We start from the raw sequence: 27,029 nt of genomic DNA, 5'->3' as shown, positions 1-27,029 counted from the left end.
GGCCGGCAGGAGATTCAGGGAGGTCCGCCACCTTCCACTTTGGAGGAGGGCAGAGCCAGGACCATGGAATGGAAATGACAGGGCCTTCCATGGGAACCGTTCAGAGGAACGTGCTGGGTGAGATGTGCCAGCAGAGGGTGGCTGGTCACCGGGTCTTAGAAGGAACTGATGCAGCAGATGGGGGGATGGGGTCAATATTGGCTCCAATATTTCCTCGGTTCTCTCACTGATCCATTTAACAAGTATCTCCCAAGGGTCCCTATGGACCAGGCAATGGTCTTGGCCCTGGGGAGCCTGCTCACTGCTGCATCCCTCTCCTCATGGAGCTGACATTCGAGTCCAAATCCGCTCCCGTCCTCAGAACTTCTGAAGATGTCTGCGGGCTACATACAGCAGACAGTCTCCTGGGCTTTGACATTCCCTCCTTCATGCAGAATAATAAGAACAATCACATGAATAACTGCACGCTTAGTTAGTGTTTACCGCGTGCCAAGCACAACTCTAAGCACTTTGTGCATATTCACTCGCCTCATCCTCACCACACCCACTTGGGCAGCCCCCTGGTGAGGACTGAGGGTAAATGCACATACAGCACAAGTGCCTGGCAGGGACCAGGATGGAAGCGTTATCGTGATGATTACTCTTCTCCCCACTTTACAGATGAAAAATTGAGACGCAGAGAGGGTAACTAGCCCAAGGTTATAATGGTTAGGGAGGTGCCCACCCAGATCGTCTTCAGAGTTTCTGCTTTGAGCTGCCTTTTACTGTGCAGGTGACAGGTGTACCCAGGCTTTATGTGCTCTTTGCTGCTGCAGACAGAGGCTTGGAGAGGCTCTCTGAAAGGCCAATCCTGGCTATTTCCACCCATTCGCTGGCTGTACCAAGAAGGTCCCCATAAGCCATCCCCTCGACCCTGTGTTGCCCTCGAGATGCCACCACCTCCTGCCCTCCCTCCTCTCCTCCCCCTTGCCCCCAGCTCCTGCCTTTAGGTTCCTCCTCCCTCCCTGCTTCCGCCCCCTCCGCCAGCCTCGCCCCTGTGCTGACTCTGTCTGCTCCAGGGTCACTTGACTCCCTCGTGGCCAAATCCTCCAACCACTTTGCAATGCTCTTCCTGCCTTCTCCCACCCTTGGACCTCCTCCTAGAATCACTCTTTCCTGCAAATCCAGAACTCTCGCCAGGCTCTCCTGCCTCCTCCCTGACAGTGCCTTCCCAGTCTCTGCTGTGGGAGCCTCTTCCCCCACCCGGCCCTTCCGAGACCCACTTCCCTTCTCGCTCTACCGCAAGCCCTGGGCAATGCCATCTCCTTTGGCCTCTCTGCCGAGGGCTCCCTATTCTGGATGTGTGCTGACCTCTCCCCGGAGTGACACAACCACGTATCCGACTGCCACCTTGCCCTCCCCTCCCCCCGAATGTTCCACAGCTCCCTTAACCTTGAAGGAGCCGAAACAGAACTCATTGGTTCCAAGATTGTGATGCAGCAGCCCCCTGCCCCCGCCACCTGAACCTTTGCATGCTCCCCATGCCCAGGAAGGGCGCCACCATCAGGGAAGCGGCTTCTTCGGCTCTTTCCCATACCCCAGTGGTAACCCCTAACTTGGTAGGTTCTCAAGGCCTGGCCAGTTGATCTCATAAGCATCTGTCTCAGGGCCACCACCCTGGTCCATAAGAACGTTACCTGTACATAGACTCTTGCATGAACCTCTTGTGCCCCATACAACTGCAACGCAACTTAAATGTGTATTTGAATAACTCGGAGGGTCTTTTAAACATCTTCGTGAGCAGGTCTTGTCTAGACCAATTAAATCAGAATCCCTGGCTGTGGGATTTAGACAGAAGCAATTTTAAGGGTGATTCCAGAGTTACCCTCGTGGCTCAGCAGTTAAGAAACTCGACTAGACTCCATGAGGATGTGGGTTCGATCTCTGGCCTCACTCAGTGGGTTAAGGATCCCATGTTTCCATGAGCTGTGATGTAAGTCACAGACTTGGCTTGGATCCGGCGTTGCTGTGGCTGTGGTGTAGGCCAGCAAATGCAGCTCTGATTCAACCCCTAGCCTGGGAACCTCCATATGCCACAGGTGTGGCCCTAAAAAACAAAAACAAAAAACATAAATAAAAGTGATTCCAATATGCATTTGAGGTTAAGAACCACTGTAATGGCGGCCTAGAGCTGCACAAACCTATGTCTGGGGCTCAAGTTAGTTAGAAATCATTGGTTCTTACACTTCGGCAGGCGGGGCTCCTTAAAATTCAGATTGCCTTGCCATCACCTCCAGAGCATCTGAGTCAGCAGATCTGGGGACTTTGCCTTTTTTTTTTTTTTTTTTTTTTGCTTTTTAGGGCCGCACCCGCAGCATATGGAGGTTCCCAGGCTAGGGGTCTAATTGGAGGTACAGCTGCCGGCCTATGCCACAGCCACGGCAATGCCGGATCCTTAACCCCCTGAGCAAGGACAGGGATCGAACCTGCAACCTCATGGTTCCTAGTCGGATTCGATTCCGCTGTGCCACAACAGGAACTCCAGACTTTGCATTTCTAATGATGCTGTTCCAGGGCCCAAACTGTGAGAAGCACTGCTTAAACAATGAGGGAATGTATCCTTTCCCCTAACACAGAGCCCAGAGGTAAGGAGGCTCTGATCAATGCAAGATTTGAAAATCCAATCAATTTCAGTTGAAAGTTGAAGCTGTGGTTCTTTGCTTTTCGGACTCTTGCCTCCAGTGAGGTCAGGTTTCTGAGCAGAGGTTCAAGGTGCTTTGTGACTGGGCCCTTCTACCCCTGCAGCCACACCTTTGCTCAAGACTTACTTTCCTAGAGTTCCCATCATGGCTCAGTGGAGACAAATCTGACTAGCATCCATGAGGATGCAGGTTCGATCCCTGGCCTTGCTCAGTGGGTTAAGATCTGGAGTTGCTGTGAGCTGTGGCATAGGTCACAGATGAGGCTCGGATGCCGAGTTGCTGCGGCTGTGGTGTAGGCCTCTAAGCTACAGCTCCGATTTGATCTCTAGCCTGAAAATTTCCATGTGCCATGGGTAAGGCACTAAAAAAAAAAAAAAAAAAAAGAAAGACTGCCCTTCCCTTCTAGAATTCCCTCTAACCCTCTGTTTTGCCTGTCTAAATACCCACCCCTAAATCTCCCTGCCCCTCAAACTCCACTGGTAGATCTCCCTCCCCGATCTGCCCAGTTTTCCCAAATCCTGCTTTGTGTCATTAGCTGTCCTTCTGAGTGTCGACCTCAATTCCAGCTGGGCTGTAAGATTCTCGAGGGTCAGAGCAAGGCCGAGTTCACGCTTCACCTGTGTCACCTCTGGAAAGTCACTTGCTGAACATCTCCCAGAGCATGAGTATCCTAATCTGTGGGATGGGAATGTGAGAAAATTAAATAAAATGCAAATGTCACCTGCCAAATGCCTGATGAATGAAATTCTTACAAGTACAGCTTTGTCTCTAGGTGGTGGACAAAGTGTTTCTAAACAGCAAATGGAGGAGGAAAAGTCCCAGAATGTTCTGGACAACCCCTCCCAGCCCTCCCCACCCCACTGCCCACAGCTGAGCCGATGCCAGTCTCCCCTTCTTCCCTCAGCAAGGACAAAAGGGAAGGAAATGAGGCCACTTCATTTGCTCTCTGACTGGATCTGTTTCCTCACCCGAGGTTGTGGGTGAGTCTGTCATCAGCCGGTCCTTCTAAGGGCCAGAGGGCTGCACTGCCAGGAAGGGCTCCCTGGTGGCCATGAACTTTTGGCATCCCTGACCCTGGTACTTCCACTTTTTCTGGGTTGTGGAGCTGGGAGGCCTATGGCGCACACCTATGCTGGAGACTCCCTTGCTAAGCAAGTCTGATCCATATTCTATCATTAGTCTTTCAGAATCTCTCCTTTTTGGTGAAATGTTTTTTGGTGAATAAACTCTGTAGATTGTATCAATCGTATCAAAACCAATTTCCCGGTTTTGATATTGCAATATAGTTATGCAAGATGTTACCACTGTGGGAACCTGGGTGAAGGGTTCATGGAATGTTCCTGTTCATTTTTTTCAACTCCCTGTGAATCTCTAATTATTTCAAAATTAAAAGTGTCTTCTTGCAAGATTCTAATTGTTAGAGAAGCGAGTCTCATTGGTAGAGAATACAATTATGGAAACAGAGAAAACCAAAATGAAATATTTCCTGTTAAACAACTGATGGGAACTCACAGTCTTCTATCTATTAGTAAATGAATATAGATAGTTATAAAAAAATTGAAAGAATCTTCTTGAAATTCCCTGATGGCTCAGTGGTTAAGGATCCATGTTGTCATTGCTGCGGTGTGAGTTTGATCCCTGGCCCAGGAACTTTCACATCCTGTGGGCGTGGCTGAAAAAAGGTAAAAAAAACAAAAACAAAACTGTCTTGTTAAAAATCTCCTTTCAACTTCCTTTCTACTCCCAGAATACCCCAAGTCCAGGCTCTTATCACCTCCCTCCGGCATCCTTGCAACCACCTCTTGGTTTTCCTTCTGTCTTTGGTCTTGGCACAAACTAGTCCATTCAGAGAATCTTCAATACATGGATTTTGAGCCACGTCAGCCTGAGATAACCAGCAGAGGCCTCTCTCTGCTGGACTGAGCGGACGACACTCCAGGCCTTCCAGACCTCTCCAGTCTTACCTGCTTTTTATTTTGCTCATGTCCTGCCTCCACACACCATCCTCCGGCTCACCCTCCTGCTGTCCCACCCCCTAACTGCAGAACTACCCTTTCCCCTCTCCATTCAAAGTCCATCTGAATTTCTCCTGATACTAAGAAGACTTTCCCACCAGTTGAATGGGAGTGATAATCACTCCCTTGCCTCCTTGAAAGAATCCAGCATGATGATGGCTGGAAAAATGCCTTTAATAACTAATTATTCAAGGGGACGCTTGAGCAGAGTCTGCATCTCTTGCCCGCTATCCTCCACCGTCACAGAGCCTCAAGAGCCAGACCCCCTTACAAAGCGGGTCTGGGAGGTCCCCTTATGTCTCAGTGGTAACGAACCCAACTAGTATCCATAAAGATGCAAATTCAATCCCTGGCCTTGTTCAGTGGGTCAGGGATCTGGTGTTGCTGTGAGCTGTGGTGTAGGTCACAGACACGGCTTGGATCCCAGAATGCTGTGGCTATGGTGTAGGCCAGCAGGTATAGCTCCTATTGGACTCCTAGCCTGGAAACTTCCATGTGCAGCAGGTGTGGCCCTAAAAAGCAAAAAAAAAAAAAAAAAAAAATTTAATGGAGTTTCCATCCTGGCGCAGCAGAAACGAATCTGGCTAGTATCCATGAGGTCGCAGGTTCAATCCCTGGCCTCTCAGTGGGTTAGGGATCCCATCATGCGGTGAGCTGTGGTCACAGACCCTCTTGGTCCTGTCCTTGCTGTGGCTGTGGTGTAAGCCAGTGGCTACAGCTCCTAGCCTGGGAACCTCCATATGCCATGGGTGTGGCCCCTAAAAAAACCAAAAACTTAAATTTAAAAAAATTAAAAAAATAAAAAGCAAAAAAAAAAAAAAAAAAAAAAAGTGGGTTGAGACTCCCAGCTATCAGGCCCCGCCTCTCAAGGGGGTGGGGCAAAACCAGGCCACGCCCCCCGGCGCTCCAACGATCCCGCCCCGCCCCTCAGGACGCGCCAACGGCCAGGCTCCGCCCCGCGTGCGCGCGCGGCCCCGCGGAAACGTGCAGGCGCCCGGGAAGCCAGAGGCTGAGGTGGCATCGGCCCTGAAAACATGGAGCTGCCGCAGATGCCGGAGCTGATGGGGCTGTCGCTGTTACTCGGGCTGCTGGCCCTGATGGCGACAGCGGCGGTAGCGCGAGGGTGGCTGCGCGCAGAGGAAGAGACCGGCCGGCCCGTCGGTTAGTGGCACGGGGGCGAGTAGGGGCGACCCGCGGGGACCTCGCTCCCGGCCTCCTCGGGGTCCGACCTGCAGGTTGGGCCTGCGGGGGTCCCAGAGACCCACCCCCTCCCTGGGCCTCAGTTTCTCCTGTTGTGACCTGAGTTTCGCATCCGGAGACGAGGCGACTCCATGCCCGGCTGGTCTCGCCCTTACGACCTACTAGAACCTGGGTCCCGCGTGGCCGCGGTCTTCGTGGCCGAGACCAAGCCGCCTTCCCTCCGAGCCGCAGCTTTTCCCCGGGGCCGCTGCGGGAGCGCTAGTAAACTCTCCAGCGCGCCCCTTGGTCGTTATTTTATGAAAAAGGGGTGGAGGGGGCGGGCATTCGTTTGTGAACGCTCTGATTCCCCGGTATACTAAGTACCTACTGCCTCTGTAGGCTTTGGGGTCTTTTCCTTTAGGGAGTCCCCTGTCGGGTAAGGAAGAATGTCCGAAAATGTAAGTGAAAATTGTAGTGTGGTAGGTTTCATAGGAAGGTCAGTACTAGAAACAGGAAGCCCAAGGGTGGGAGTCGCCGGCCCTCCTTTTTTCGGTGGGGGTGGGGGAGCAGGTAGGGAACCCGTGAGGTGGGGTCTTGAAGGATAGGCGTGTCAGAGTTTGCCGGGACACCAAGAGAGGGAGAAAATTCTTGCAGTGGCAACACGCATGAAGCCAGGGAGTCCTGAAACAGCATTTGATTTGACGGTAGTGGGAGGGGAGAGGAGAGGGCTTAGTAGACAAGGCTGGAGAGGCAAGCAAGAGGGCAGATTAGACTCTGTATGTGGCCTCAGGAGTTTTCTGGCTGTAGGAACTGAGGAGCATCTGGAGTGATCTAACACCTGCCAGCTTTGCTCCTGGCTTGATTCTCAATTAAATTAGCTATTTTATACAAAAGCGACAGGCACCATTTCCAGCACAGAGCAGGTCCTCAACCCATGTTGGCTACCTCTCGTCCCTGGGATTCCTTTGTGCCTTTTCATGCTTGTGTTGGGTACTCCACCTGTCATTTTGTATAGATTATCTCACCCAGTTCTCCACTTTCCTTTTGGCCCTTAGCAATTAAGTAACTTACCCAGGACCAGGGCCACCAGATTCCATTGGGCACATTATTCCCTACTTGGAGATACCTGGCAAAGTATCTGCATTCCACTGGCCATACTCTGTACCCACTGAGCTGTGTCAGCCCAGAAAGGAAGCCTTTTTTTCCTTCTGTCCTTTCTTCCTTCCTTTCTTTTTTCTTTTTCTTTTTGCTTTTTAGGGCTAAAAAGCACTTGTGACATATGGAAGCTTCCAGGCTAGGGATCGAATCAGAACTGTAGCCGCCAACCTCCGCCACAGCAATGCCAGATCTGAGCCATGTCTGCGTTGCAGCCCCAGATCCTTAACCCACCGAGCGAGGCCAGGGGTCGGACCTGCATCCTCATGGATACTAGTTGGGTTTGTTACCTCTGAGCCACAAGGGGAATTCCGAGGGAGCCTTTTCTAATGTGCATTGATGTGCTATGTGATTATAGTTCACTCACATACACTAACAGCAAGCAGCCTCCTTGAGACTACTCCGTGGTAGAGACCATCCAAACCCAGGTCTGATTCCGAAGCCTCTTTTTTTTTTTTTTTTTTTTCTTCCCCTGCTCTTCTCTCTTCTTGAGGACAGGGGCCATATCTGGTCATTCAATGCCAGGTCAATCATAAGTGATCAGTAGGTGCTTATTGAGTGAGTGAATGGATGGATGGCATGGCCCTTTCTTATAGGCCAGAAAGCAAATGGATTGCCACCTGACAAGTCCTTGAAATCCAAGAAGCAGAAACAGCGGATTCGCAAGGAGAAGCCTCAGCAACACAACTTCACCCACCGCCTCCTGGCTGCAGCCTTGAAGGTACATCGGTACTCATGCATAGCACATGTATACAAAGACTCATACCCCACAGACCTTTCCTTTGTAGTGTTCTGTGCGTGCCACACACCCCTCTGCCTCTGACCAGTTCAGTGGGGATGCCCCATCCTGTCCCTTCTCATCACAGCTCATGAGCAGCTTGCTGTTAATGTAAGCACCAGGGCCCCAGAGTCATGACTGCAGGTTGGGTTTCTCCATCAGCCCAAGGGGTTCCTGTTCATACTTCCTACAACCCTTCCCCTAGAGCCACAATGGGAACATATCTTGCATGGACTTTAGCAGCAATGGCAAGTACCTGGCCACCTGTGCAGATGATCGTACCATCCGCATCTGGAGCACCAAGGATTTCCTGCAGCGGGAGCATCGCAGCATGAGAGCAAATGTGGAGCTGGACCATGCCATCCTGGTGCGCTTCAGCCCTGACTGCAGGTGAGACAGGCTGAAGCCCCAGGTTTGCGTGCAGAAGCCCTGGCCCAGGCTTATGGCCTTCCCATACTTGGTTTGGGAGAGTAAGGGGAGACCCAGGGTCTCCTTTGCGGCAGCAGAAAGGGAACATCCAGACCGTTCAGACATTGCCTGGGCCATCCCGGAGAGCTAGGCAGCTACATAGCAAAGAAGCAGAGGGGGAAGATCTGTTCCTACTTGGGAAGTACCAAAGCCTCGCTTCCAGATTAGTCTTAGAAACTCTAATGGTTTTCTAAAACCTAGAGAGATGGTTGAAGGAGCCAGAGATACGAGAGTCTTACCTTGTAAAGAGTTTTAAGTGATTTGGAACCAAGGGGTTAAGTTGTGAGGCTGGACTAAGGTCCTCAAGGGAGATCCTGACTTTGCTCAGAGTCTGCCTAGCACAGGCCTGGCACACACAGGTCTCTGTATCCAAACAAGTGAGAGACTTGTCTGCTCTCTGTCTCTAGAGCTTTCATCGTCTGGCTGGCGAATGGAGACACCCTCCGTGTCTTCAAGATGACTAAGCGAGAGGACGGAGGTTATACTTTCACAGCCACCCCAGAGGACTTTCCTAAAAAGCACAAAGCTTCCATTGTCAACATTGGCATTGCCGACACAGGTGAGAGGCGCTCAGGGGATGGAGCTTGCCCAAGGCAAGAGGAAAGAGACCCAGTTACACTTACTCAATCACTGAATAGTAGCCGAGAGTTTTGCTCAGCCCCAGGGTGACAGAAGGGGCTCTGGCTCTGGGCTCCCCTGGAGTCCTGGGAGTCGCTGCAAGTCCCCCGAGGAGACAGGTAAGAATAGCCGCCCTCCTCAGCCAGATCCTTATCTGTGGCAACCCTTGGCTCAGGAGGGGAGGATGGAAACTTTGGGCCGCAGAGGCCTTCATAAGTGTCTCTTTGGAGAATGACAGTTGATCTGGTCATTGACCTCAGCGCACGTGCCGCCCCTCTCTCCTCAGGGAAGTTCATCATGACTGCTTCCAGTGACACGACCATCCTCATCTGGAATCTGAAAGGTCAGGTGCTGTCCACCATCAACACCAACCAGATGAATAATACGTATGCGGCTATATCCCCCTGTAGCAGGTGAGGAAGGGGGGCCCTTGGCCTCAGGGATGGGCAGAGGTTGGGGCTGGGGGCCAGGGATAGAGCAGAGAGCCAGCTTCAAAAGGAGGAGGAATTCCTGCTTTGGCACCGTGGGTTAGTGATCCGGCTTGTCTCTGTGGCGTTGCTGGCTCAAGCCCAGCCTAGTGCAGTGGGTTAAGGATCCAGTGTGTGCGTAGGTCGCAGATACCATTCAGATTCTGTCCCTGGCCTGGGAACTTCCTTAGGCTGTGGGTTTGGCCAAAAAAGGGCGGGGGGAAGAGCAAAACCTGTGGAATCAGGAAACCTAGATTCAAGACCTTAGTCTTTTTCTTCATCCATAGTTTTTAAAGAGTTTGGGTGGGCGTACTGTGTATCTTACAGCATGGCCATGAGGAGGAACTGAGGTCACGTATAAAAGTTTAAAGATGGTGTTATTTAGATACAAGATTATTAACTTTTTCAGGAAAAAGTTTTGGTGGCTTTGCAGAAAAAGCTGCCCTTGAAATTGTTTTAAAGGAAACTGGGTTTTTTGGCAGGTTTGTGGCCTCGTGTGGCTTCACCCCAGATGTAAAAGTTTGGGAAGTCTGCTTTGGGAAAAAAGGGGACTTTCAGGAAGTTGTTCGAGCTTTTGAACTGAAGGGCCACTCTGCAGCTGTCCACTTCTTCGCTTTCTCCAATGACTCCCGGAGGTGAGTGAACCCTCTCTGATTTCTTAGCAACGGCTCCCAGCCCCGCTTGACAACCAGGATCCTTGTGCCATTCCCTGCAGCAGCTCTGAAGCAGGTGGGGTGCCTGGCTCTCAGCAGGAAATAGCTAGAGTGGTGGAGCTGGCTTCCTGACGAGTGGATTCCCTAGTGCTGTCCCAGTGGCCTCCCTTCGGGGAGTGTTGGGGCTACAGCTGTGACTTTCTGTGCTGCAGGATGGCCTCTGTCTCCAAGGATGGTACCTGGAAACTGTGGGACACAGATGTGGAGTACAAGAAGCAACAGGACCCCTACTTGCTGAGGACAGGCCGCTTTCAAGAAGCGAGCACCATGCCGTGTCGCCTGGCACTCTCCCCTGACTCCCAAGTCTTGGCCTTGGCCTGTGGCACCAGTATTCATCTGTACAGTACCCGGAGGGGTGAGGAGGAGGAGCGCTTTGAGCAGGTCCATGGAGAGTGTATCACTGACTTGTCCTTTGACATCACTGGCCGGTTTCTGGCCTCCTGCGGGGACCGGGCGGTGCGGCTCTTCCACAACGCCCCTGGCCACCGAGCAGTGGTGGAAGAAATGCAGGGCCTTTTGAAGCGGGCCTCCAATGAGAGCACCCGCCAGAGGCTACAGCAGCAGCTGACGCAGGCCCAGGAGGCCCTGAAGAGCCTGGGTGCCTTGAAGAAATGACTCTGGGGGTACAGCACTGCTGCCGCCACTGCTGCCTCTTCTCCAGGTACACCCCGGCTGGAAACCGTTCAAAAGGAGTGTCCTAATTTTCTTAATGGTGGCTCCTCTCTCTTTTTTCCCATTGAAACTATTCTTGCCTACTTAGATCTCTCTCTCCCTTCTTGCTGGTTGTGACTCTTGGCCTTACTTGACCTCCCAGGCTAATGATCAAGGTGCTTCTCTTTTTCCTGGGCCCAAGGAGTGGAGTCTGTCTTCTCCAGGCACTGAGGAGAGTGGTAATTAGAAGAGAGAGAGAACATGGTCTTTGACCTGTGGCAACACACCCTGCTACCCAAAGAAGCTTGTAATTGTGGGGGAGAACCTCGGGAACGCCGGGGTACCAACCAGCAGTTTTGCAGGGGTAGGAGATGAGAATAGCTTCCAATTCCAGAACTGTGCTATGGCTCAGGGAAAGGCAAAGCTCCTAACTCCATCACACAGTAATTAAGGGATTTCATTTTGTGCCTCAGTTTCTTATTTGTAAAATGGAGAATTATCTCTTGACATCTTTAACAAAGATGTGAGAGTATGAGAGTATAAAATTCCTAGATTTGGAAGAAAAGTGGAAAAGTCATAATACATGTTATCTTTTGTGCAACATGATTTATTGACTACTGGGTAAAAGTGGGACTCAAACAGGGCAGTTTGAAACTACATTAGAAAGAAACATATCCCTTGGGAAGGCCAAGTTTCTGGGACTTGATCGTACATTTCCTGTCTGGTTCTGCTTTAAGTTGTGTGGGGGAATCACAGAATCCCAAGATGGGGCTGGAGTTCCCGTCGTGGCGCAGTGGTTAACGAATCCGACTAGGAACGATGAGGTTGCGGGTTCGGTCCCTGCCCTTGCTCAGTGGGTTACCGATCCGGCGTTGCCGTGAGCTGTGGTGTAGGTTGCAGACGCGGCTCGGATCCTGCATTGCTGTGGCTCTGGTGTAGGCCGGTGGCTACAGCTCTGATTCGACCCCTAGTTTGGGAATCTCCATATGCTGCGGGAGCGGCCTAAGAAATAGCAAAAAGACAAAAAAAAAAAAAAAAGCCAAGATGGGGCTCTTCTCTTCCAGGAGGGTAGAGCCTGTTTGAGGAGAACCTCTTTTCAGTTCATCAAATATCCGAAGACCTATGCTGTGCCTAGCCCAGCACTGGACACTGGAGATAAATATGAATAAGACATCTTTGCCATCCAGGACGGCTGGCGGGAGGGAGGTACACACGTCTGTGAAGTGCTTTTTGTTAGTTTATTCATAGCTGGCAAAGGCTGTTATCAAAGTCAAGGCAAGAGAGGCTTGACTTAGGACAAGAGGCAATGGATACAAAGTTGAAATCGGAAGGACAGACTTGATAGGAGATATTAGGTATGTAGAAGTTCAAGTTTTTGGACTTTGAGGACTGCTTGGATATGACATGAGGGAAATGAGGAATCTAGGAAGACTTGAGCCTAGGCAAAATTTCTCCATCCAAATAAGTTCTTACTCCCTCTCCCTAAAGCTAGAGCCTCCGCCAGCCACACTCAACTCAAAAGGTTTGAACAAGTCCCAACCTTGGAGCCCCCCTTAATTTTTCCCTTTTCATTGCTCCCTCTGCCCTGCTACACTAGTTCCATCCACTCCATCAGAAAACTCTTAGTCACTTTCCAGTTTATACCCTGAATCCGCTACCTTTCTCCATCTTTGCTGTTACCATCCTGGTCCTAGCCGTTGTCACCTGCTGGACTGCCATAACATAGCTTCCTCATCCACCCCCCCGCTTCCTCTCTTGTCTCGTTAAGTCACTTTTCTATGTAGCAGAGTGATCTTTTGAAAATATAAAACAGATCACATTGTTCCCAAGTTAAAACCCTCCAAAGGCATCTCATTGCCCTTGGAATAAAATCCAAAATACTCTCCAAGGCCTATAAAGTCCTGTATTATCTGGCTTCTTGCTCTGAGATTTTATTCCTACTCTCCCAGCCATCCCAACCTTGCTGTTCCTGGACCGAGCCAAGTTATTTCCAGCCATCAAGGGGGATTTGTACCTGTGTTTTTTCCTCTGCTTAGAAGCATTATTATTTTTCTGTCGACAGACTTGTCAGGCTTGTCAGAATTCAGTTATCAGTTGTTTAGGAGGGACCCTCCCTGACCACCCAATCTGAAGTAGCCCTTTCCACCAATGAGATGACATATTTTGCATTCCTTAATGCTATCTGGAATTACCTTGTTTGGGTATTTGTTAGTTTCAGGGTCTCAGCTTAAATGCTATGGACGTCAAGTGGGTGCTATAAATGCGTGAATTGGGCCACTGTCGTCTGTGCAGGAAATGGTGGAGACTGAGGTGGTCTTTAACAGCCTGTGTCCTGGGCCAGGGGCAGAGGTGGCTGTGGTTTAATCATCAGGAGTCCAGCAGCAGTTGCCTGTTTGAGAGGAGCTAGAAGTTGGCAATTTACTGTGAAAAAAAAAATTAAGCATTATATGGGCCAAACAAAAAGCTAGTTTGGGGAGAAGGCAGCCCAACAGTCTCTGTTTGGCAGCTTCTGGATTGTTCGTTAACCTGCTGGAATGTGAGCTCCGCAGGAATCCTAGTCTGTCCGATTTGCTCTGTATCCCAAACACGGTACCTGGGATTGAGTAAGTACTCAGTAAATGTTGGACTCAAACCAGGGCAGTTGACAGAAATTTCAGTACCTTCTGTGTACTGTGGTTTTATGTTCCTCCTAACAGACTGATAACACTGTGCACGTGGGTCCTGGTGAATATTTGCTTTCTGATTGTCAGAAGAATGAGACTAAACCACTTTGCATATCTGCTTGGCTCTGGCTCTACTTTCATTGTATGACCAGGAGAGGAAGTGACCACAGAATATTGAGTTACTAGAACCAGCTGGGGCACTTAGAGACTTGAGACCTTGAGCATGCAGATCACTTGACGTCTCTGAATTTGTTTCCTCTTCTGTAAAATGGGTATAAGCCCTGTCCCGCCTGCCTTCTAGGGCTGTGAATGTCTAAGACGAGTGACAGCACTACAAGAAAGTCATTACAGAGACTTCGTGAGGACAGAAATCTCTCAGTGAAGATGAGGCTGCTTCTCTTATAAGCATGGAGAAGTTACCTGGATATTAATGTAGACCAGAGGCCATTGTATTTTTTTTTAATTTAAAAAAAACTTGTGTATGAAGGCAGCATTAATACTTTAATATTAATATTTCAATTTCTATGGGTTTGAAATTTTTCAAAATAAAAATTTGGGGAAATAGTAAAAAATGGTATATAGACTATTTTTATCAGTCATCAAGAATAGAAAAAAATAGGAGTTCCTGCTATGGTGCAACAGGATTGGCAGCATCTTGGCAGTGCTGAGACAAAAGTTTGATGTACAGTGGGTTAAGGATCCAGCATTGCCACAGCTGTGGCTTAGGTCGCAACTGCAGCTCGGATCTGATCCCTGGTCTGGGAACTCCATATGCTGTGGGGTGGCCAAAAATGAAAAAAAAAAAAAAAAATTACAGAAGTGCACATTTAAAGATGAGTTTATACTTGTAGTCAATTTCAGTTAAGGTAAGGAGTTCCCGTCATGGCTCAGCAGTTAATGAACCCGACTAGTATCCATGAAGACACTGGTTTAATCCCTGGCCTCGCTTGGTGGCTTAAGGCTCCAGTGTTACGGTGAACTGTGGTGTAGGCTGCTGGCTGCAGCTCCAGTTCAGCCCCTAGCCTGGGAACCTCTGTATGCCTCTGTATGCCACAGGAAAAATAAAAATTTTTGGTTAGGGTAATAACAAGACTCATGTTAAAAAGTATTCTGTGTAGTTCCCATTGTGGCGCAGCGGAAATGAATCCGACTAGGAACCATGAGGTTGCGGGTTCGATCCCTGGCCTTGCTCAGTGGGTTAAGGATCCACTGTTGCTGTCAGCTGTGGTGTAGATTGCAGACATGGCTCATATCTGGTTTGGCTCTGGCTCTGACGTAGGCTGGCAGCTTACAGCTCCGATTCAACCCCTAGCCTGGGAACTGCCATATGCTGTGGGTTTGGCCCTAAAAAAGACAAAAAAGACCCAAAAAAAAGTGTTCTGTAGTTGGAGATTAGAGGAGGTGACTAGGAAGTACATACTCTGTGCTATGAGTGTTCGGTGCGGGTGGGTTGTATCATAGACCTTAAATTGGCCAGATATCTAGAAACTTAGTAATTTGGGGATTCATGTACTCCTTTACAAAATTCCAGAAATATGAGTCTTCCAGGTGAGTATGTCTTAGTTTCAGCATACAGCTCTTTCCCCCCGCTTTGGTCACCCCGACACCTTGTGGAACCCGAGCCACAGCAGGGGTCGAACCCGAGCCACAGCAGTGACAACGCCAGATCCTTATCCTGCTGAGCCACCAGAGAACTCCAGCACACAGCTCTTGAGGCTGAGGTCCACTGATGGGCACAGGCCGGCATTGCAGAATCAGCCACTGCAACTGAAAGTGTGATTCATATATCCAAACCTGGCAGCATCTTCTGAGATTGTGACTGTATGTCCAGCTCTTCACTTCTTCAAGCTTCCAACCCTGATCCCAGAGTTCAGGGCGGCCAGAAAATGAATGTGGTTTGCACTTGCTTTCTCTTCAGTATACAGACCCAGTCTGAGCCCATTTTCATTTTCTTGATCACATTAATCGTGTCTAACACTGAATGCTAAGCTTTCAACCACCAACAGCTCATTTCTGTTTTTGCCTCAGCAAAACCCAGTAACCAACCACATCTTAGTTTTTAATGGGGTGAACTTCCACTTCCCCGACTCTTAATCCATATAATCTACAGGGGTTAGACCCAGACTCTCCATGGTGGGCATATGACCAATTAGCCAATCCCTGGACATTGCCAGAACTTTAGGAAAGTGAAAATATCTCTAATATTCTGCTGCGATTGCCTAGTATGTAGAGGGTAAGGTAAACTTTGTGTGGTCCCGCCAGAGAATGAAGGCAGCACAGGAAAGCCGCTAACGATGTCGAAAGTCAGCTGGGGCTCTTGCTTGCTTAGACTGCTGGATCCAGACACACCACTGGCCATAGAAGAGCCAATAAATTCCTGTTCCTGACTCTCAGTTTGAGTTGGGATACTCAGAACTGAAAGAGCCTTGACATCAGTTTATTAGAGGGTCCAAGTAAACTGCCCAAGGCCCATAACCAAAAAATGGCTTGTCTAGAGCTCAGGCCTATCTGGTACTGAAGTGCATGCCTTTAAGCACAGCCCATCACCAGTAGTTGTAAAGGCAGAGGCAAGGAGTTCCCGTTGTGGCTTAGTGGTTAACAAATCCGACTAGGAACCATGAGGTTGCTGGTTCCATCCCTGGCCTTGCTCAGCGGGTTAAGGATCTGGCATTGCCGTGATCGGGGTGTAGGTCGCAGATGCAGCTTGGGTCCCGAGTTGCTGTGGCTGTGGTGTAGGCCAGCAGCTGTAGCTCCTATTAGACCCCTAGCCTGGGAATCTCCATATGCACGGGAGCAGCCCAAGAAATGGCAAAAAGAAAAAAAAAAAAAGGCAGAGGCAAGAATACAAATGGAGGCCATGACTTTGTTATGAATTAAGCTGAGTGCAAGAATGTTATGTCCTACCTTGATATAACATCCTGGAAGGCCAAGTTCAAATTTAGAATTCTCAGATTCAGGTATATGTCATGCCATCTTGGCCATGAAAAGGCCCCACCTGCCTCTCAGCCAGCAGCCACTAGGGCCTTAGGGTGTGCCTCATGCTAGCATCACCTTTGTGAGAATGGGCCAGGAAAGAGGCTCATCCGAGCCCTGGAAGCAGGCTTGGGGTGGTTTGGACAGGGAGTCCAGGGTCTAGTGGGTAATCACATTTCCCTGGTCTTACAGCTGTGCCTCATGGGGAGGGGCCTGGCAGGGTGAGGGCCAGGACAGGTCCCTCTGGAGGAGGCCTCTTTTATTTTTAATTATTTTTTGCTTTTTAGGGCCACACCTGTAGCATGTGGAGGTTCCCAGGCTAGGGATCGAATTGGAGCTACAGCTGCCAGCCTCCACCACAGCCATGTGGGATCCGAGCCAGGTCTGTGACCTCCACCACAGCTCATGGCGACACAGGATCCTTAACCCACTGAGCAAGGCCAGGAATCTAACCCGCAACCTCATGGTTACTAGTCAGATTCGTTAACCACTAAGCCAGGATGGGAACTCCCAGTTGTGCCTTTTCTTAACAGGTATCTGTGGCCTTATTACTGACTCTCCAGTCTCACCTTTCAATTCTTCCAAGCATCCCACAGACCAGCTGCAGCCAGGGTACCAACATGGCCACATCTACACCCTGATCCTTCCTCCGTCACATCCCAGGATCAGTCTGACAGGACAGCAGGGAAGCTGTGGGGGGCTGAGCAGACTGTCTTTCTTATAAACTGACGGAGCTTTTCCACCCGAAGTCATCGTGGATGCTCTCAGCGCCCAAGGCGAACTTGGCTTCCTCCCGCTTAAACGTCTCAAACCGCTTTCTGGCTGTTTGTGTATGCTCCTTATTGAGTAGGATTTTTGTTTTTGTAAAAATCTCAGTGAGGAGTTCCCTTCGTGGCTCAGTGGTTAACAAAACCCCAATTAAGATCCATAAGGTTGCATGTTCGATCCCTGGCCTCACTCAGTGGGTTAAGGATCCGGCGTTGCCGTGAGCTATGGTGTAGGTTGTGCCATCGCAGCTCAGATCACACATTGTTGTGGCTGTGGTGTAGGCCTGCAGCTGCAGCTCTGATTCAACCCCTAGCCTGGGAACTTCCACACGCCGTGGGTGCGGCCCTGAAAAGCAAAAAAATAAAATAAAAAATAAAAATCTCAGTGAAACTAGTGATTGAATACCCTGTTTTACCCTCTAATCCTTTCCTTTTTTCTTCTTCTTCTTCTTTAATGGCTCCTTTCTGCCACAGCTAAAACTGATGAGATGATCATGGCTGCCATTTGTCGAGTACTCATTATAGTCCGGACACCATTCTCAGTTCTGTACTGATAGTAACTCATTTCGTCCTCCCAGCAGGTCTCTGACTCTTACAATTCCCATATCACAATCGGTGACTCGACAGCCTTGCCGGTCACTTAGGCAGCACATGGCTGAGCTGGGATTCAAGGCGGCGGAGTCTGGGTCTAGAGCTCATGTTCCTGCTGGTTCTCCAGCTGTGGCAGGAGTCAGAATCACCTGGGGCCAGGGTTTAACTACAAAGGGCCCAGGACCTCTCCTGTTTCCGCGGGCCTGGGCATCTGTGTTCTTTATGAACTCTCAGGTGAGTCTGATACCGGTGTTTGGGAACCATGCCCTGTGCTAGTCTGCCTTGATCTTAAATGTTATTCCTACTCTACTGCCCTGATCCTACAGGTGTTTCCTTGCTTGTGCCCAATGATGGAGGAGCTGCAGGTCAGCCACCCAGGGCCCTCTCAGTGGGCTCTCCCATTCCCTGCTAGGCCCCAGAAATCCCCAACTCTTGTCCCTGGTCACAAGGCCATCACCTCACTTCTCTCGGGAGCCTCTCTGTGTGTTTTGTTTTTTTTTTTGTTTTTTGTTTTTTTTGGCTCCGCCTGGGGCATGCAGAAATCCCCGGGCCAGGCATCAAACCCTTGCCTTAGCTGTAACCAGAGCCACAGCAGTAACAATGCCAGGTCCTTAACCTCTAGGCCACAGGGAACTCCAGGAGCCCCTCTTTGGAAACTGCCTTTCTCATGTTACCTCAGATTAACATAATGGCTCCTCAGTGCTTTTCCAAGCTGAACATTTCTCCATCTCTACCCCACATTGTGTTATCATCTATCTGTGCTGTGATTATCTGGAGAGTACGTGACATGTCTGATGAACTTCAGTATCCTCACAGCTTAACATAGGGTCAGTTGGTCAAATAAAAGAACGTCCAGTTCCCTTTGTGGGTTAAGAAACCCACATAATTTTCATCAGGATGCAGTTTCAATCCCTGGCCTGGCTCAGTGGGTTAAGGGTCTGGCGTTGCCACAGGTTGTGGCGTAGGTCACAAATGCGGTTCAGATGCCATGTTGCTGTGGCTGTGATGTAGGCCGGCAGCTGCAGCTCTGATCCGACCCCTAGCCTGACCTGGGAACTTCCTTATGCCACGTGGCCCTAAAAGGAAAAAAGAACTTCCATCTGCCTTCCCTAGTTGCCTCTGGCCTTGTGGTCCCTGAGTGCCCACTTGGATTCTCATTCTCACCTCCCTTCTGAAGTGCCCACATCCAATACCTGACCCAGGGATCGCACAGCCTTTAACCAGTGTGTGCGTTGGGCACAACCTTTAAACACCCAGCACCTGCGGCTGTTTTAAGATAAGGGTCAGGGACAGATGCGACTTGTGGTTTTCAAACCACACAATACTTGGGGTAAGATGACCTCCCAACAGTGAACCGTTACTTCCCGTCTCCTTGCCTCCCCCCCTGCCCCATTCTGGGGTCTTCCTGCCGCCTGCACGCAGCCCCCCAGGAGCATTAGGGAAACCAGATTCTCTGCTGATCTCTCTGTGAAATGTAAGTGTCTTGTTTTCATAATTATAGCTACTGCAGTAAAGTCATGTCTCAGAGACTAATATTTTGGGGAAAGGTGCCTAAAGCTTTGTTTCCACATTGTCTGTGTTTTCTTCTACGCACATCCCTACGTCCGGTGTTCTTGCCTTTGGTTAATCCCCTCCCTTTTCAGTGTGGGCGGGACCTGCAGCTTGCTTCTAACCAGCTTGCCAAAGGGAATGGGATGTCACGTGTGATTATGTTATGGTATATAAGGCTCCTTTTTGCCAGCAGACTTGCTTTCTGCCCTGCCGGCCTGTTGTGAGGGGGCCTATGGAGGGGCTGCATAGTAGCCTCTAGAAGTTAAGAGCTGAAGTCTTAAAAGTGCAAGGAAGTTACATCTGTCAAAACCCTGAGTGAGCCTGAAAGGGAGGGAGTCTCTGGCTGGTCAAGCTCTGCAGATGAGACCTGAGTCCTGGCCACATACTGCTCGTAGCCTTGCACGTGGACTCAGGTAAGCCATACTGGATTCCTGACCCATGGAAACCGACATAAATCTGTGTTGTTTTGAGCCACTAAGTTTTTAGCAATTTATTATGCAGCGTAGAAAATGAATACACCTGCCCTCCAAGATGTTGCCCAAATTATACCCCCTCTGTCTTTACTCCTTAAGAGCAAGGTTCTATTTGTTTCTGGATTCCCTTCTGTCACAGAGCTTTGCTCATAGTCCTCAGAGGAGTCAGCAAAACAGGAGTTCGTGCAGGGAGTTCCCATTGTGGCTTGGCAGACTAAGAATCCAACTAGTATCCGTGAGGATGTGGGTTTGATTCCGGGCCTCATTCAGTGGGTTTAGGACCTAGTGTTGCTGCAAGCTGCAGCATAGCCCACAGATGTGGCTTGGATCTGGCATTGCTGTGGCTGTGGCGTAGGCTGGTGGCTCAGCTCTGATTCAACCTCTAGCCTGGGAATATCCATGTGCCTCCAGTGTGGCCCTAAAAAGAAAAAAAAAAAAGGTGTTAGTGCATTTCTAAAATCATAATTAAGCAAAGTAGGGAAAAATTTTTAATTTTAGGGAAAAAAAGACAAAAAAATTGATATCACTTGCATCTCTTACAGGACATCGCACAGTTCTTTTTTTGGAGGGCCAAACCTGCCCAAAAAAGACTTCCAGCAAAAGTCCTGAGAAGGTCCCTTCTTAGTTCACATACCCATCCCTTAGCCAATCGCTGTGACTAATGATCTACAGTGCTCTGATTGGCCAGACCTGGGTCACATGCCCATCTCGATGACAGAGGGTGGGGTCAGTGTCACCCAAAGCCCCCCGGACTGAGATTGGGAGGAGGTGGTTTCCCAGCAAAGAAGAGAGAAGTGTAGTTAATAGAAGCAAGGATTCCAGGCATCAAAAGCATCCGTTGACCAAAACTCATAGCTACTTACATCAAGTGACAGATGGGAAATTTTGTAGTTGCTGTTGTTGTTGTCTTTTTGCCTTTTCTAGGGCCGCTCCCGCGGCATGTGGAGGTTCCCAGGCTAGGGGTCGAATTGGAGCTGTAGCTGCCGACCTACACCAGAGCCACAGCAATGCCGGATCCGAGCCACATCTGTGACCTACACCACAGCTCACGGCAACACCAGATCCTTAACCCACTGAGCGAGGCCAGGGATCGAACTCACAACCTCATGGTTCCTAGTCGGATTCGTTAACCACTGCGCCATGACGGGAACTCCAAGCTCCCCCTTATTTTTATTCTCCCTTCCTTCTCTTCCTTCTCTCCTCCCTCCCTCCCTTCTTTCATCAGAGAGTTGCTGATCATCTTCCATGGACTGCATGTAGAGTATATAAGATGCTTCCTCCCTGAGGTTGTGGGGAGAAGGAAGGCCTGGATGTACATGCGTGGGTTACAAACTTAAACAAATAAATAATATTTTTGTTTCTTTTTAATTAAGGAGAATATTTAAATAGATAGTGAAACTGGGTTAGAGCTCCTTAGCCTTGCACATTCTTTCTGAGCCTTGGCTCCCAGACTGGGCTACACAGAAGATCATATTTTATTTTTATGTATTTATTTATTTTTCTTTTTAGGGCCACACATGTGGTGTACGGATGTTCCCAGGGGTCAAATCACACCACAGCCACAGCAATCCCAGACCCAAGCCTCCTCTGTATCCTACACCTCAGCTTGCGGCAATGCTGGATCCTTAACCCATTCAGAGAGTCCAGGGATTGAATCTGCATCTTCATAGATACCACTTGGGTTCTTTTCTTTCTTTTTTTTTTTTTTTGTGGTCTTTTTGTCTTTTTAGAGCTGCACCTGTGGGATATGGAGGTTCCCAGGCTAGGGGTCTAATTGGAGCTGTAGCCGCCGGCCTACGCCACAGCCACAGCAACGCCAGACCTGAGCGACATCTGGGACCTACACCACAGCTCACGGCAACGCTGGATCCTTAACCCACTGGGCAAGGCCAGGGATCGAACCCGCAACTTCATGGTTCCTAGTCGGATTTGTTTCTGCTGTGCCACGATGGGAACTCTACTAGTTGGGTTCCTAACCAACTGAACCACAATGGGAACTCCAAGATCATCTTTTATTTATTTATTTTGCTTTTTAGGGCTGTACTCGTGGCATACGGAGGTTCCTAGGCAAGATCATCTTTTAAAAAATACATTAAATGCATTTTCCCCTAATAATGCCCTCTACCCAAGACACCCACCTCCCAATACCTGGAATCTTTGAATTTGTTAGGATACGTACTGTCTTAGTTTGGGCTGCTATAACGGAGTACCATAAACTGGATGGCTTAAACAACAGAAATTTCTCACAGTTTAGGAGGATGGGAAGTCCAAGATCAAGGCACTGGAGAATCAAGTCCAAGATTTGATGTCTGGTGAGAGCCTGCTTGCTGGTTCATAGATGACCACTTTTTCGTTGTGTCCTCACATGGCAGAAAAAGGGCAAGATAGCTCTCTGGGGTCCTGATTATAAGAGCATAAACACAGAGTTCCCTGGTGGCCTAGTGGTTAAGGACCTGGCATTGTTGCTGCAGTGGCAAGGGTTTGATCCCTGGCCTGGGAACTTTCGCATGCTGTGGCCATACCCTCCTGCAAAAAAAAGAGCACAAATACCATTCACGAGGGCACCACTCTCATGACCTAATTTTCTCCCGAAGACACCTCTTTTTTTAAAAAAAAATTTAATATAGTTGATTTACAAGGTTGTACCAATTTCTGCTGCCCAGCAAAGTGCCCAGTGATACATTTGCATACATTCCCTTTCTTAAATTATCTTCCATCTCGGGCCATCCAAAGAGGCCGGATATAGTTCCCTATGCTGCACAGTAGGGCCGCATTGCTTGTCCATTCTAAATGTAATAGTTTGCATCTACTAACCCCAAACTCCCTGTCCATCCCACTCCCTCCCCCTCCACCTTGGCAACCACAGGTCTGTTCTCTATGTTTGTGAGTCTATTTCTGTTTTGTAGACAGGTTCTTTTGTGCCGTATTTTAGATTCCTCATATAAGTGATATCATATGGTGTTTGTTTTTCTCTTCCTGACTGACTTAGTACGAGAATCTCTAGTTGCATCAAACGCATTGCTTAATACCATCAAACGGCGTTCAGATTTCAACATGTAAATTTTGCCATGACATAAACGTTGAGTTCATTGCACGTGCCAAAAGGGAACTAAGGTCATTAATCAGCTGCCTATTTTATTATTTTTTTTATTTCCACACTGCTCGTGGCATGTGGAAGTTCAGGGGCCAGGGATTAAACATGAGCCACAGCAGTGACAATGCCCTATCCTTAACCCACTGAGCCACCAGGGAACTCCTTGGCTGGCTTTAAAATAGAGAGATTATCCTGGGTTATCTGAGAAGGCCCAAGGGAATCACAGGGACACAATGTCCTTAAAGGTGGAAAAGGGAGACAGAAGAGAGAGTCAGAGATATGGCAGCAGGAGGAGGACTCTACCTGATGTTGCTGGCCTGGAAGACAGGAGAGAGCCATGAACCAAGGAAAGTGGGCAGCTCCTAGAAGGTGGAAAAGGAAAGGAAATAGATTTTCCCCTGGAATCTCTAAGAAGGAATGAACTTTGAATTTAGTCCAGTGAGATCCCTATCAGACCTCTAACCTACAAGATAAGACACTTGTGCTGTTAAAGGCGATAAGTTTGCTATAATTTGTCATAGCAGCAACAGAGAACAAACACAATGATGTGACATAAAATATCAAAGTACAGAATAAGGCACAGAGCATGCTGCAATGATTTGCATGAATATGTACTTTTGTATGTATGTTTCTAAGTGTGTGGACCAGTGGTTCTTAACATTGGCTAGACATTAAAGCAATCTAGAAAGCTTAGACACACACACACACACACACACACACACACACATACAGAGTTCCCACTGTGGCTCAGCAGTTAGCAAACCCGACTAGCATCCGTGAAGACATATGTTCGATCCCTGGCCTCGCTCAGTGGGTTAAGGATCCAGCATTGTCATGAGCTGCGGTTGGTGTAGGTTGCAGACGAAGCTCTCGGATCCTGTGTGGCTGTGGCTGTGGTGTAGGCTGGGGTATGTTTGGGTATGTCAACTTCCATATGTTGCAAGTGCAGCCCTAAAAAGAAAAAAAAAAAAGGCTTAAAAACAAATCCTAATGGCTGGGCTGTAATCCCATAAATCAGAACCTCTCGGAGTGGGGGGGGGGGGAGAAGAACTCAGGCAAAGGTATCTTTTTTTTTTTTTAAATTTTATGGCCATCTCTTGGGCCAGGGATCAGCTCTGAGCCACAGTTGTGACCTATGCCAGATCCTTTAACCCACTGTGACAGATGCTGCCGATTCTGTCGTGCCACAGTGGGAACTCTACATCGGTATCTTTTGAAGCATGCCAGGTGCAGTCAGGTTGAGGCCACTGGTACAGACTCTTTTTAGAAGGCTAGGCAGAGGGGGACAGGGTGACTGTGAGACCAGGGGAGGTTAAGAAGGACGGACTTGCTTTTTTTTTTTTACCTTTTGAACTTCACTGTATCCCTTGGAAAAAACCTTTTCATAATGGACCAAAATAGAGACAAGAGTATAAGGAACACCCACGTATCCATTACACAACTTCACAATTACCAACATTTTGTACTCTTTTACTTTTGTAGCATGTGTATGTTATACATTAAGACAAAATGATGAAAATAAAATACAACCTAAAAAGAAAAAAGGGAGTTCCTGCTGTGGCTCAGCAGGTTAAGAACCTGACTAGTATCCATGAGGATGCTGGTTCAATCCCTGGTCTTGCTCAGTGGGTTAAAGATCCGGTATTGCTGCAAGCTGCAGCATAGGTCACAGATGCAACTCGGATCTGGCGTTGCTGTAGCTCTGGGGTAAGCCGGCAGCTGTAGCTCCAATTCAGCCCTTCGCCGGGAAACTTCTATATGCTGCAGGTGGGGCCCTAAAAAAAAAAAAAAAAAAGGAAAGGGCTGAGAGAGGTGAACTCAATGCTCTAAGGGGGCCTAGGCCTAAGGGTGGGATTATATGCTTTTGGAACAGTTGTGGAGGTTGAGTCTTGAAAGATGGGAATTTCCAAAGGAGGACGTTGAGGGGGTTGTGAGAGGGAAGAGCCGGCCTCCAGGGAGACGAAGAGTGAGTAGGAGCACAGAGGCGGAAGTGTGCAGAATCTCTTCAGTGAACAGGGAACAAGTCTTGTTCAGCTGCAGCTGAACAAGAGTACAGGCAGGAGCAGTGGCACCAGAAGCCACTGCAAGGCACTTTGTGGTTTACAAAGCTCATCCAGTTCCTACCTCACAGATCCTCAGCACAAGCCTGGGAAGTACAGTGCCATTGTTATTGACGTAACTTCACAGAAAACAAAACAAAACCACACTTAGGATTCAGAATGGTTAAGTGACCCACGCAAACCCATGAGATAAGTATACGGCTGGGTGGGATCCTGACCCAGGGTTTCTGTCTCCTGGCATTCCTTTCGATGTGACTGGGGTCATAACTGGGACCCTGAGTAGAGCAATGGCATAAGGTTGAACTTAGGCAATGGGGAGCCATGGAAAGGACTTTAGAAGAGGCCTGGTCATCAAAGGTGTGCTGGCCCCAGACAGGTGTGCTGGTTGGGGAGGGCTGGGTGCTATGCAGGAGCTAAACTGCTCTGACAAAGAAAGTGGGATGAGTTCCAGACAATGTGGACAGGGTGGAAAGGGAGAAAACAGCTGATGGCGGGCCTAAAGGGAGTGTGTGGGCAATAGCCAAGACATGGAAACAACCTCAATGTCCATCGACTGATGAATGGAATAAGATGTGGTATACATACACAATGGAATACTACTCAGCCATAAAAAAGAATGAAATAATGCCATCTGCAGCAACATGGATACAACTATGTGAAGTAAGTCAGAAAAAGAAAGAAATACCATATAATAGCACGTATCTAGAATCTAATGTACGGCACAAATGAACCTTTCCACAGAAAAGAAACACATGGACTTGGAGAACAGACTTGTGGTTGCCGAGAGGGAGGGGAAGGGAGTGGGATGGACTGGGAATTTAGGGTTAATAGATGCAAACTATTGCCTTTGGAATGGAGAAGCAATGAGATCCTGCTGTATAGCACTGGGAACTATAGTCATTTATGATGGAGCATGATAATGGGAGAAAAAGAATGTATATATGCATGTGTGACTGGGTCACCTTGCTGTATAGTAGAAAATCAACAGAACGCTGTAAACCAGCTATGATGGAAAAAATAAAAATCATTAAAAAAAATAAAGAAGAGTTCCCGTCATGGTGCAGTGGAAACGGATCCGACTAGGAACCATGAGGTTGTGGGTTCGATCCTGGCCTTGCTCAGTGGGTTAAGGATCCGGCATTGCCGTGAGCTGTGGTGTAGGTCACAGACACAGCTCAGATCTGCCGGCAGCAGCAGCTCCCGTTAGATTCCTAGCCTGGGAGGGGGGTGGTCACTCACTCCTTCACTCCTCTATTCAGCACCTCCTCTGTGCTAAGCATTGGGGATGTTCTGATGAACTATGAGGGGGTCCCTGCCATCACAGGGCTGATATTTAGATAATATAAAGCAAATGAAAAATCAAAAACCTCCAATTATGATTAGGCTTGTGATCTTCAGGGATATCCAAGGGCAGTTGGGGTATCACAGGCCACTGCAGCTTTTACTCTGAGAAGGAGAGTCCCTGCCTTGCATGCAAGTTGCCTAAGGCCAAGGTCTGGGCTGCCCATCTCAGCACCCACCTCTGTATCTAGCAAAGGACTTTCACCTTGGAAATGCCAAGGTGCAATCTTTTTTTTTTTTTTTTTTTTTTTTTTTGTCTTTTTGCTATTTCTTTGGGCCGCTCCCGCGGCATATGGAGGTTCCCAGGCTAGGGGTTGAATCAGAGCTGTAGCCACCGGCCTACGCCAGAGCCACAGCAACGCAGGATCCGAGACACGTCTGCAACTTACACCACAGCTCACGGCAATGCCGGATCCTTAACCCACTGAGCAAGGGCAGAGACCGAACCCGCAACCTCATGGTTCCTAGTCGGATTCGTTAACCACTGCGCCACGACGGGAACTCCCCAAGGTGCAATCTTTTGAAAGAAAAGTATGTCAAGGGAGCTTCCTGGCGGCTCAGATGGCTAAGAACCTGGCATTGTCACTCTTCTGGTGCAGGTTCCATCTCTGGTCCTGGAACTTCTGCATGTTGCAGGTGCAACCAAAAAAAAAAACAAAAAAAAAAAAAACAAAAAAAATTCTGTCAGCAGAGGACATTTGTGTGGCTTGCAGGATATAGTTGGCAGGTGCCCACTCTGATCACTCTCTTACACAGAGAGCTTCAGTGGGAGATAAGGTGGGGAATGCAGG

General features: G+C 48.9%; 1 protein-coding gene across 10 annotated transcripts in view; it reads left to right on the top strand.

Moving 5' to 3' along the window:
* The first annotated feature begins 5,700 nt into the window (after positions 1–5,700).
* The window catches only part of TBL2 (transducin beta like 2), a 26,393-nt gene continuing 5,064 nt past the window's right edge, over positions 5,701–27,029 (top strand). Inside the window, exons 1-10 of one of the 10 annotated variants that reach the window (XR_014840254.1) lie at positions 5,701–5,857; positions 7,627–7,751; positions 8,014–8,198; positions 8,684–8,835; positions 9,181–9,307; positions 9,844–9,996; positions 10,227–10,735; positions 17,710–17,953; positions 19,464–19,683; positions 21,993–24,381. Coding sequence is in view for 4 of the 10 variants with exons in the window: in XM_013995532.3 (XP_013850986.1) it covers positions 5,731–5,857; positions 7,627–7,751; positions 8,014–8,198; positions 8,684–8,835; positions 9,181–9,307; positions 9,844–9,996; positions 10,227–10,689 (1,332 nt within the window). In the remaining 6 variants the exon portion in view is untranslated. Of the gene's footprint in view, positions 5,858–7,626; positions 7,752–8,013; positions 8,199–8,683; positions 8,836–9,180; positions 9,308–9,843; positions 9,997–10,226; positions 13,961–16,894; positions 21,112–21,992; positions 24,382–27,029 lie in introns of those variants that run through there. The other 9 variants (XR_014840250.1, XR_014840253.1, XR_014840252.1 and 6 more) reach the window with 9 other exon arrangements.

The sequence above is a fragment of the Sus scrofa genome, chromosome 3, assembly GCF_054392235.1.
Source record: "Sus scrofa isolate SSC_HxYL_T2T_F1_AM1 chromosome 3, Sscrofa_HxYL_maternal_Yorkshire_Landrace_v2.0, whole genome shotgun sequence".
Classification (NCBI taxonomy): Eukaryota; Metazoa; Chordata; class Mammalia; order Artiodactyla; family Suidae; genus Sus; species Sus scrofa.
This window is presented reverse-complemented; position numbering and strand designations above follow the sequence as displayed.